At 45.9% G+C, this 12,213-nt stretch overlaps 1 protein-coding gene across 1 annotated transcript; it reads left to right on the forward strand.

Annotated features, from left to right (window-relative positions):
- Nucleotides 1–2,436: 2,436 nt before the first annotated feature.
- Nucleotides 2,437–12,213, forward strand: LOC123428255 (G-type lectin S-receptor-like serine/threonine-protein kinase B120). Its single transcript, XM_045112444.1, has 7 exons — nt 2,437–3,700; nt 9,926–10,024; nt 10,108–10,289; nt 10,462–10,672; nt 10,764–11,001; nt 11,109–11,259; nt 11,485–12,213. The coding sequence occupies exons 1-7, from the start codon at nt 2,437–2,439 to the stop codon at nt 11,782–11,784; spliced, it is 2,445 nt and encodes an 814-aa protein (XP_044968379.1). The 3' UTR covers nt 11,785–12,213.

The raw sequence follows: 12,213 nt of genomic DNA on the forward strand, positions 1-12,213 counted from the left end.
TGCGGCTTCATCTCTTCATGACGACGTGTTCACGATTGAGAACTCTGGTTGCTCTTGTAGTACCTGGGATAGTGTTGTTGCACTCAGCGCCTATGTATCCAGCCTTGAATGTGTGCATGTGTTGTGGTGGCGTCTGTTTGTATATCTGAGCTCGATTGGTCGTTGCTTTATATATATAAAGCGGGGCGAAAGCCTCTTTTTGATATAACAATACTCGAGGGTCCTTAAATGCTTTATTTGTAAAAGTATAGCTAATCATATACTTTATAATTTACCCTATCTGAACTGGACATTTCCTATGTGGTTGTCATATACGTTCATTTAGTGTACGAGAAAAGCTGTGAATTACACAGATGCTGATCCACCATGGAGGAAAGGGGCACAACCCCCTTACTTCTATCCTAGTCCATGATGTATGTCTTACTAAATAATTGTTACCCTCTTGGTAAAATAGTTTTTTGTCTTACTATTAATTATCAAAAACCATCCATGGTGGAATGTTTTACTCCCTCCGTCTCGGTGTATAAGTCATCTTAGATTGTGCACCGTGACCAAGACGAAGAGGAAAACGAGAGAAATCAATGCTAATTTGCTAATTAATAACATTGCATGCAATGAATTGATCAATGCATATTGTGTTAGTTAGTCTCATGTCATTAAAAACATACATGCCCCACGTCTCTTATTGGTTGATTCCTTTATTCGTGTTAAAAAACAAGAAACGAGGTGAAAGTTAATGCATCGTGCCTAAGTGTTTTGGGATTATTTGATTTTCGTAAGATGCCTTATTCACCGAGACGGAGGGAGTACCGAATATGATTAGCAGTTTCCACGGTGTGAATGTCCGGGATCTGTATGTCCTAGCATACTGCAAAACATTGTCACCGTAATCAGTTTGTGCGTAACCATTTTGCACACCATCAGATTTACAAGACAATTATTGCACAATAAATATTTTAAAATGCACCTTGGGTTTTCACACCTCAATCACATACTCCCTCCGTTCTTAAATATATGTCTTTTAAACGATTTCATTAAAGGTCTACATACGGAGCAAAATGATTGAATCTATACTCCAAAATATGTCTATATACATCTGTATGTAGTCCACTAGTGAAATATCTACAAAGACTTATATTTAAGAACGGAGGGAGTAACATGCATGGAGGGATGGCTCCACGGGTGGCGCACGTGGGTTGACATTTCTGGATGTGGTTGGCGTGCGTGCGTGTTCCATGTTACCGCCTGTCATCTTCTACGGAGCTAGCTCGAAAGGCCAGACCCATCTCCCTGCGAATCTGGCCTCTCTTTTCAGTGGCGTGGATTTGATGGCTTGCTGATATGCTTTATGTACGTACGTCGTTGAGCGGTGCTCCAAGAAGAACTAGTTTAGCTAGCTAGGCAGCATAGCCATGTTGTACGGTTTTTGCTCGGTTTTCTCTTAACCAAACTCTTTTTTTAACTGTAATTAACCAAACTTATATCAGTTTCCACCGACTTACTCTATTAACCGGTCATTTCTACTTCTTCATGTATAGAGAGCACTCCTGCTAGTTGGTAAAATAAATAATTCACAGGCTGTAGACGACCCCCTTTCACAGGCCCTGTTCCAACGAGGGCGTCAGGAGGTTTTCCGGGTCGCCCTCTCAAGCTGTCACTCACTCCATTACAGTTTGAACTATTCGTAGCAACGATTTTTCTTTGGTCTTGTGGCCTTGTTCAAGCCTTTCAGACTTATTGGCCTGCTCCGCCATTGCTAATCTAGGTCCCACAAAAGGAGCCATGATCATCACTGTCTCCATCAACTAGTCTCAAATCCAGACTTTGCCACTTCGGTATCTTCAATTTCTTTGATTCTTTGATATCTTCAGATCATTCAGTTTGTTCTTGGCCCATACTCCTCCGTAATGAGATGCCTTCTCATAACTCCGTATACAAGCCCAGAAACAACACAAGGCATACCACAGTACCACAGATGTTCACTCTTCCAGCGTGGGTCAAGCACACGATTCATCAGCCAGCTCTTTTTTCGATGAAGGAAGCTTTTATTGAACTCAGGTCATTACATCAAGATGATACAATCATGCTGAGATCACTCCCGGTCTTTGCATGACTAGGACGTACACAGCCCCCCCCCCCCCCCCCCCCCCCACACACACACACACACACAAAAACAAGTGGAATAACAGAAAAATGCTATGGGCCGTCAATCTAGACTTGTAGCGACGACTCTTCTTTGCGTGTGCAGCACCCATTGTTGAACATTTTTCATCAGCTCTGCTCTCCTGCTGACCAACCATCTGTACTATGGTCTATGTCGACCCTCATGTCTTTATCCATATCACTAGTCCCACTAATTCCTGATTTTGCCATCGTTCATCTATATATGCATGACACTTCAGTCCCTTGGCACAAACAGATGAAGGAGGCGGCCTAATGGCTATGCACTACATTCCCATCTTCTTCCTCCTGTTCTTGAGTTCATTCTGCAAACCTGACGACCAGCTCACACAAGCAAAGCCACTCACCGACCGCGACATCCTCATCTCCAAGAGCGGGGACTTTGCTCTGGGCTTCTTCTCCCCGACAAGCTCCAACAAGAGTTTTTACCTTGGCATATGGTACCACAGCCTCCCCGGGCCACGGACCGTCGTGTGGATCGCCAACCGAGATGACCCAATCATCAACCCTTCCTCCATGATGCTCAAGGTAACTAACAATTCTCGCATGGTATTATCTGACTCCAAAGGCCGCGTTATTTGGATGGCAGCGAGCAATATCGTCACTACTGGGGCGGCAGGAGCTTATGCAGTACTACTCAACTCGGGGAACTTTATCCTCCGGTCTTCGGACAACCAGGACATATGGTCGAGCTTCGATCATCCGACCGATACCCTCCTTCCAAGCATGAGATTTTTGGTGAGCTACAAGGCACAAGTCGTCGCACGTCTTGTTGCTTGGAAGGGCCTGGATGACCCATCTTCTGGGGACTTCTCATGGAGGGGGGACCCAAAATCCCCAGACCTTCAGTTGGTAACGTTGTACAAGTCTAGGGTATATTGTCGTATCCTTGTGTTGGACGGTGTGTCGGTGTCAGGCCGCACATCTGTAACCAACACTAGCTCCATCTTGTACCAAACAGTTGTCAATTCTGGAGACGAGTTCAGTTTCATGTTCGCCGCCTCCGACAACTCACCGTTCACGCGCCTCATGCTTGACTACACTGGCAAGATGAAGATTCTAGGCTGGGACAATCACTCCATGTCATGGACAGTCATCATTGAGCGCCCCAATAATGATTGTGATCTGTATGGTTCGTGTGGCCCGTTTGGCTATTGCGACTTCACTGAGGCCATTCCAACATGTCAGTGCTTTGATGGGTTTGAGCCTGTAGACAATAGTAACTCTTTTAAAGGATGTCAAAGAACACAAGCGCTGAACTGCCAGAAGCAAAGTCATTTCACGTCTTTTCCTGGAATGAAAGTTCCTGACATGTTCCTGCATATACCGAACAGAAGCTTGGATGACTGTGCAGCTGAGTGCATCAACAATTGCTCGTGTACTGCGTACGCTTATGCCAGCTTGAGTAGCGGAGGTGCTATGGCGGACCTGTCAAGGTGCTTGGTTTGGTCAGGGGAGCTTATTGATGCTAAGAAGAGAACCGTTGGCGAGAATCTGTACCTCCGACTTGCCAATTCTGGTATTCGGTGTTCCATGCCCCCTTTTTTCTTATTAACTCCAAGTCAGTTGTGATTTTAATGCTCTATCACTTGTTTAATACTCCCTCCGTACCTAAATAATTATAGTAAATTCCCCACTGCAATAACTGTAGACTAGTTCTCCCCAACTACAATTATTTAGGTATGCAGTGAGTATAAAAAATTCGGGTAAATAGGATGTGCTCACAAGTTACCACCAATATTGACGGGCACATGCACGTGGACATGATTTATCATGCAAACACATAGCAAAAAATGAAGGTGTAAAAGTTATGTTGCTTATGACTGGCAATTTCAGTGTGAAATTAATTTGCATGTCACCTTAGCATCATGTGTTAACACTCACATGGTCTTTAAAATGTAACTTTTGTTAGAGTTATAATACAACTCATGTACCCTTTTGTATTTATCCCAATATATAAGGGGTTTTCCTGCATATAGTCCACAACCTGTACATGTATATATATCGGCCTATGGCCTCATGGGAATACAAGTTGCTTATTCCTAACATGGTATCAGAGCCTAGGTTCTTTTGCACGCGCAACTCGTGCTCTTTCCGATCTAATCTTTCCCAAATTCGTCTCGTCCCACACCTCGTCGCATCGGCCCTCGTCCTGCTCGCCTCGTTCCCGCGTCACGGCGGCTTCAGATCGAGGCCCTCCCGCGCCGCGTTCCCACCACCAGCAGAGGCGGCCGCGTCCCATCTCCTTCCCGCGTCAAGGCGGCTCCAGCAGGGCGGCCGCGTCCCGCGTCAAGGCGGCTCCAGCAGAGGCGGCCGCGTCCCGCGTCAAGGCGGCTCCAGCAGAGGCGGCCGCGTCCCAGCATCCCGCGTCAAGGCGGCTCCCGCAGAGGCGGCCGCGTCCCAGCGTCCCGCGTCCAGGCGGCTCCAGCAGAGGCGCCCGCGTTCCATCCGCCCAGGCGGTTTCCACCAGTGGACGCGGCTCCTCAGATCGCGCCGCCCCTGGCCCTCGACTCCATCCGCCATCGCCAGATCGAGTCCTGTTGTCTGACGCGTTTCGTTGACTAAAAAAAAAAAAGTCTGCTGCATCCGGCTACGTTGCTGTTCCTCGTTGTCCAGTGATCTTTGATGGCACTAACTACACCGAGTTCACTGGCTTCATGCGCATTCACATGCGTGGCATCCGTCTATGGGGTTTTCTTTCCGGCGAGGTCTCTTGTCCGCCATGTCCGGTTCCTCCCATGGCTCCCACCCCGCCGATCCCACCAGCTCTTCCTGCGGATGCTTCTCAGGCCGCAAAGGATACGCCTCAGCTTGCTGATGAGGCCGCTGTGAGTGCTTATGATGAGAAGGTCTTGGCTTATGAGGAGGCTCTTCAGGTGTATCGTGATGCTCTGTCCGTTTACACCCAGTGGCTTGATGATGATGCTCGTGCTGCCGCTGTTCTCACTGCTAGTGTTCTGCCTCAGTTTGCTTCTGAGTTTCTAGGCCTTCCTACTGTCTTTGAGATGTGGACCCGCCTTCGCCAGCGCTATGAGCCCTCTGGTGATGCCTTATACCTCTCTGTGGTCCGTCAGGAGCATGCTCTTCATCAGGGTGACTCTACTGTGGATGACTTCTATGCACAGAGTTCTGCTATCTGGCGCCAGCTTGATTCTCTCCGCGGTGCTGGTTGTCATACTTGCCCCTGTTGCCAGGCTGTACAGGCCGACTTGGAGTTTCATCGCGTCTACGAGTTCCTGTCTCGGCTCCGTAAGGAGTTTGAGCCCCGGCATGCTCAGTTGTTTGCTCGTGGCCGTATTTCTCTCATGGAGGCGCTTTCCGAGATTCGTGCTGAGGAGACTCGCTTACGTGGTGCTGGTTTGCTGGAGGTTCCCTCGGTGCTCGCTGCTCGGACTTTTTCTACGCCACCTACTGCACCGACCCCTTCTCGCTCGACTGCTCCACCGCTCTTGCCCACTCCTTCTGGCGGCTCAGGTCGCCCCCGTCCACATTGTAACTACTGCAACAATGATGGTCATATTGAGCCGAACTGCTACACGAAGAAGAAACACTTGCGCAAGGCGCGGTCACCTTCTCCAGCGACTTCGTCATCTACCTCGACAGCTTCAGCCATCGCTTTGACTTAGCAGGATATTCTGAGACTTAAGCGTCTGCTCGCTGCTTCAGGTTCTTCCTCAATGGGTACTGCTGGTTCTGTGACTGAGGCTTCCCGCACTGAGCAACCACCTTCTACACAGTCAGGTACATCCCCATGGGTTCTGGACTCTGGAGCTTCCTTTCATATGACTTCTAATTCTTCCACTCTGTCCTCTCTTCGTTCGCTTGATTCCCCTGTTCATGTCCTCACCGCTGATGGTACCCCCCTTCCTGTCGTTAGTAGAGGCACTCTTACCACTCCTTATTTTGTTCCTGATGTTGCTCATGTTCCTCGACTTACCATGAATTTGTTTTCCGCTGCTCAACTTGCTGATTCTGGTTGTCGTGTCATCCTTGATCTTGACTCTTGTTCTGTCCAGGACCGTCACACGCACACTCTGTTTGGGGCTGGCCCTCGCCGCCGTGATTCTGAGGGTCTTTGGGAGGTGGACTGGCTTCATGTTCCTTCCTCTGCCCATTCTCTCGCCAGTTCTTCCGCTTTGGTCGCCTCGGCTACTGGTTCTTTCCAGCAGTGGCATCATCGACTTGGTCACCTGTGTGGTTCTCGTTTGTCGTCGTTAGTTCGTCGGGGTCTTCTGGGGTCTGTCTCAGGAGATGCCTCCTTAGAGTGTCAGGGTTGTCGTCTTGGCAAGCAGATTCAGTTACCATATCCACATAGTGAGTCAGTGTCTCAGCGTCCTTTTGATTTAGTCCATTCCGATGTATGGGGTCCGGCTCCCTTCGATTCGAAAGGGGGTCATAAATACTATATTATTTTCATAGATGACTTCTCTCGTTACACATGGCTTTATTTCATGACTTCTCGTAGTGAGGTGTTGTCCATTTATAAGCGTTTTGCTGCCATGGTTCATACTCAGTTCTCTTCTCCCATTCGTGTGTTTCGTGCTGACTCCGCTGGCGAGTATATCTCTAAGATGTTGTGTGGTGTTCTTGCTGAGCAAGGGACTCTCTCTCAATTCTCTTGTCCTGGTGCTCATGCTCAGAATGGCGTGGCTGAGCGCAAGCATCGTCATCTTCTTGAGACGGCTCGTGCATTGATGATTGCTGCCTCTCTCCCGCCGCATTTTTGGGCTGAGGCCGTCTCCACCTCCACCTATCTCATCAATTTCCAGCCTTCCGCTGCTCTACAGGGTGGTGTTCCTTTCGAGTGTCTTTTTGATCGGTCTCCCGATTATTCGACGCTTCGCTTGTTTGGTTGTGTTTGCTATGTTCTTCTTGCCCCCCGCGAACGCACCAAACTGACCGCTCAGTCTGTTGAGTGTGTCTTCTTAGGCTATAGTGATGAGCATAAGGGCTATCGTTGTTGGGATCCTATCGGTCGTCGGATACGTATCTCTCGGGATGTGACTTTTGATGAGTCTCATCCCTTCTACCCACGCTCATCTTCCTCGACTTTTTCAGTAGAGGATATCTCTTTTCTCACTTTTCCTGACACGCCTATCACACTCGTCGAGCCTTTGCCTACTCATTCTGCTCCCTCTGCTTCTCCACCTCCAGTCGATTTGTCGCCACCATCTTCCCCGGTCTCCTCGTCTAGCATGTCACCGGATTCTACACCTTCATCTCCGGTGACTTCTTCGTCGCCACTCTCCGATTCTACTTTAGCGATTCCTCCTTCCATTGTTCCATCTTTTCCTCAGTGTTACACTCGTCGTTCACGTTCTGTGGATGCTTCTCTGGATGTGCCGTCATCCTCGTCTCAGCCTACTTATGGCTTGCGTTCTCGTCCTCGTCCGCCTGTTGATCGCTTAGGCTTTTCCACCGCTGGAGCTGCTGTTCTTGAGCCGACTACTTATCATCAGGCTATTGTTCATCCTGAATGGCAGTTTGCGATGGCTGAGGAGATTGCTGCTCTTGAACGCACAGGTACGTGGGATCTTGTTTCCCTTCCTCCTGGAGTCCGTCCCATCACTTGTAAGTGGGTCTACAAGGTAAAGACTCGCTCCGATGGTTCTCTTGAGCGTCACAAAGCTCGTCTTGTGGCTCGTGGTTTTCAGCAGGAGCATGGTCGTAATTATGATGAGACTTTTGCTCCTGTGGCTCATATGACCACTTTTCGTACACTTCTTGCCGTGGCCTCTACACGCCACTAGTCTATCTCTCAGCTTGATGTTAAGAATGCTTTTCTTAATGGTGAGCTGCGTGAGGAGGTGTACATGCAGCCTCCACCTGGGTATTCTGTTCCTGATGGCATGGTATGCCGTCTTCGTCGCTCTCTCTATTGCCTTAAGCAAGCCCCCCGAGCCTGGTTTGAGCGTTTTGCCTCTGTGGTGACTGCCGCTGGTTTTTCACCCAGTGTTCATGATCCAGCATTATTTATTCACCTTTCTCCTCGTGGTCGGACTCTTCTTCTTCTTTATGTTGATGACATGGTCATCACTGGGGATGACCCTGAGTATATTGCCTTTGTCAAGGCTCGTCTCAGTGAGCAGTTCCTTATGTCTGATCTTGGACCTCTTCGCTACTTTCTTGGGATTGAAGTCTCTTCTACCTCTGATGGCTTTTTTATATCCCAGGAAAAGTATATCCAGGATCTTCTTGCTCGTGCTGCTCTTACTGATGAGCGCATTGTTCAGACTCCTATGGAGCTCAATGTTCACCTCTCTGCTACTGATGGTCATCCCCTGCCTGACCCGACGCGCTATCGTCATCTTGTTGGCAGTCTTGTTTATCTAGCTGTCACTCGTCCGGACATTTCTTATCCGGTTCATATTCTGAGTCAGTTTGTCTCTACTCCCACATCGGTTCACTATAGTCATCTCCTCCGTGTTCTCCGATATCTTCGGGGCACAATCTCTCATCGTTTATTCTTTCCTCGCTCCAGTTCTTTACAGCTTCAGGCCTATTCGGATGCTACGTGGGCTAGTGATCCTTCATATAGCCGTTCACTTTCTGCTTACTGTGTTTTTCTTGGTGGTTCTCTCATTGCCTGGAAGACGAAGAAACAGATTGCAGTTTTCCATTCGAGTGCAGAGGCTGAGTTGCGAGCGATGGCTCTTTTGACGGCAGAGGTGACTTGGTTACGGTGGTTACTTCAGGATTTTGGTGTTTCTGTCACTACACCGACTCTGCTCTTATCTGACAGTACAGGTGCTATTAGCATTGCGCGCGATCCTGTGAAGCATGAGCTCACCAAGCATATTGGTGTTGATGCTTTCTATGTGCGCGCTGCTGTGCAGGATCAGGTTGTTGCTCTTCAGTATGTGCCTTCCGAGTTACAGTTGGCGGATTTCTTGACGAAGGCCCAGACTAGAGCACAACATGGCTTTTATCTCTCCAAACTCAGTGTTGTTCATCCACCATGAGTTTGATGGGGGGTGTTAGAGTTATAATACAACTCATGTACCCTTTTGTATTTATCCCAATATATAAGGGGTTTTCCTGCATATAGTCCACAACCTGTACATGTATATATATCGGCCTATGGCCTCATGGGAATACAAGTTGCTTATTCCTAACAACTTTAACCATTGTTTAGCAACGTACTCCCTCTGTAAACTAATATAAAAGCGTTTAGATCACTAAAACGCTTTTATATTAGTTTACGGAAGGAGTAATATACATATTTAACCAAAAATTTGTAGTACTACAAAAAATTATTCCAAAACAATCTAAGCATACCAGTTTCAAGATATCCAATCTAAATATTTCAAGCAGTGTCAGTCATTAAAGTTTTAGAAGTTCCATATCAATAACATCATGCTTTTTAGAACTGGAAGGAGTACACATGGAATGTCCTCTTGTTTAAATAAACATGCCATTCCTTTTAACATCATTGTAGAATTGCTAGGTTGTTCAATTACTGCATTGACAATTCTTTCCAGATTCATTGACAATTCGTTCCAGATTCCACGTCTTAACTTTCCCATAAGGCCATAGCTAGTTACTATTTTTCTCTTGAATTGACAATAATGGAATATTCATATTTGGAAGATCAAATTTTCTTAAGGAAAACTCTTTGATTTACAACTTGCCTTGTATTCAGGTTATGAAATAACGAAAGTCTAGGTGCCTAATTAGCTTCACAAACCCGTCATGGTACTTATGGAAGTTAATTCTGAATTCCTGATTGGTCGCATTTATGCAGTCCACAAAAAAACCGGTCCAATAAAGATTGTACTCCCCATTATATCATGTCTGCTACTACTAGCATGCATAGTCTTCAGCTGGATGTACATATACAGAGGTAAAATAACAAATATCATCTTCTTTTCGACATATTACATTAGTGCAAGAGTTAAGAAAAAGAGTTGATGTCCTTATCAACAGGCAAAAGGGCAAAGAAGAAAAAACAGAAGAAACTGATGCTAGGATACATTAGCACATCCAACTACCTACAAAGCAAAAATACAGATTTTCCGTGTTTCAGCTATGAAGACATACTTTCAGGAACAAAGTTTTTTGCGGATTCCAACTTGCTTGGACGTGGAGGTTTTGGCAAAGTTTACAAGGTAACATGATGGGCTAGTCTTGTCATTCGAGTCACAAAGAAACAATTTTAGAGTTGAAAAGTATCTCATGGGCTCAATTGAAGAATACATTTCTTCATATAAAAATGATACACATAGGTTTCAAGAAGTTAGTTTCCATTTTTTGCTCAACTGAATAAGTTCTCTCATGTAGGGCGCACTGGAAGGTGGAAATGAAGTTGCTGTCAAAAGGCTTAGTAAGAGTTCTGGACAAGGTATAGTGGAGTTCAAAAATGAAGTAGTTCTAATTGCAAAACTGCAGCACAAGAACCTAGTCAGACTTCTCGGCTGCTGCATTCATGAAGATGAGAAGTTATTGATCTATGAGTACTTAGCTAACAAAAGTTTGGATGCCTTTCTTTTTGGTATGTGCTAGTTTGTTGATTATATACATTTTTTTACATTAACCAAAATTATATTCATGATGACTTGTTTCCTTTCATATTGACCATGAAGATCATGCACGAAAACATGTGCTCGATTGGTTGACACGGTTCAAAATAATTAAAGGAATAGCTAGAGGCCTTCTTTATCTCCATCAAGATTCAAGATTAACAATAATTCACAGAGATCTCAAAGCAAGCAACATTTTGTTGGATATGGAAATGACTCCTAAAATTTCAGATTTTGGTATGGCAAGGATCTTTGCTGCAAACCAGAATCATGCTAACACTACCCGGGTCGTCGGAACATAGTAAGTAACTGGTGTAATAATGAAGTCTTAGCACTCTAGTTTTATAATATGGTTTAGTATAGCATGTTTTGAATATTCCTTGCTGACTTGTTAAATGTTTTAAACAGTGGTTACATGTCCCCTGAATATGCCATGGGAGGTACATTTTCTGTGAAATCAGACACTTATAGCTTTGGGGTTCTTCTCTTGGAGATTGTCAGTGGCTTGAAGATCAGCTCAGCTCAGCTCAAAATGGAATTTTGTAGCCTTATATCTTATGTAAGTGCTGTGTAATCACTACTGGGATCTTTGGTGCATGTTTTCTAGCCGGCACTCGGTCCATTTTCTGCCGCACTCGGTTTAGGAGGGCCTTTGCCGAGTGCCTGACAGGAATCACTCGGCAATCACCTCGATTCCGGTAGTAAATATGGGGAATTTCTAATTAATCTCTCCACCCAAACAATATATTTAGTAACCTGGTCGTGACTTCATGCTATTGGTCAGGCCTGGAGATTATGGAAAGCTGGAAAAGCAACTGAACTGGTGGACTCTTTCATTGCTGCGAGCTGCCCACTTCATGAAGTTGTACGATGCATTCATGTGGGACTCTTGTGTGTCCAAGATCATCCAAATGATAGGCCACTAATGTCCTCCGTTATGTTCATGTTAGAGAATGAAAGCGCAATGCTTCCACCTCCAAAGCATCCTGTATACTTTGCTCTAGGTAATCCTGAAGGTGAACAGGCCAGTGAGAGCACGAGTTCCTCGAATGCAATGAGCATCACAATGCTCAAAGGCCGTTAGTTGGTGTATAACTTAGTGTGAGTGTACATCATAGGCGGAGCTAGTATGAATGAGCTGGGTTCACCTAAACTGAATTACCTTGTATATTCTAGTACTAAATCACTTGTTAGAATTATCTTTATTTGGGTTGACCCAATAGTTTGACACAGGTGAACCAGTAAAGCATGTGTTTTGGCTTCGCCCCTGGTGTACATAGTCGTATGCTTTATGATTTACTCTCTGAACTGAAGTTCTGCTTAGGTGGTTGCAATATTTGTGAGCCTATTGTACAAGAAAAGTTGTGAATAACAGTGTGGAGCAACCATTGAGCTAAGGAGGCCGCCTGCCCGGCTACCCTTATTATGGTCCTCGACGTCCAACCACATTGTATTTTATTGATAGAAGAGTTATATTACGGAACATTTTAATCATCATCAATTCTTGTAACTA

The sequence above is a fragment of the Hordeum vulgare genome, chromosome 2H, assembly GCF_904849725.1.
Source record: "Hordeum vulgare subsp. vulgare chromosome 2H, MorexV3_pseudomolecules_assembly, whole genome shotgun sequence".
NCBI lineage: Eukaryota > Viridiplantae > Streptophyta > Magnoliopsida > Poales > Poaceae > Hordeum > Hordeum vulgare.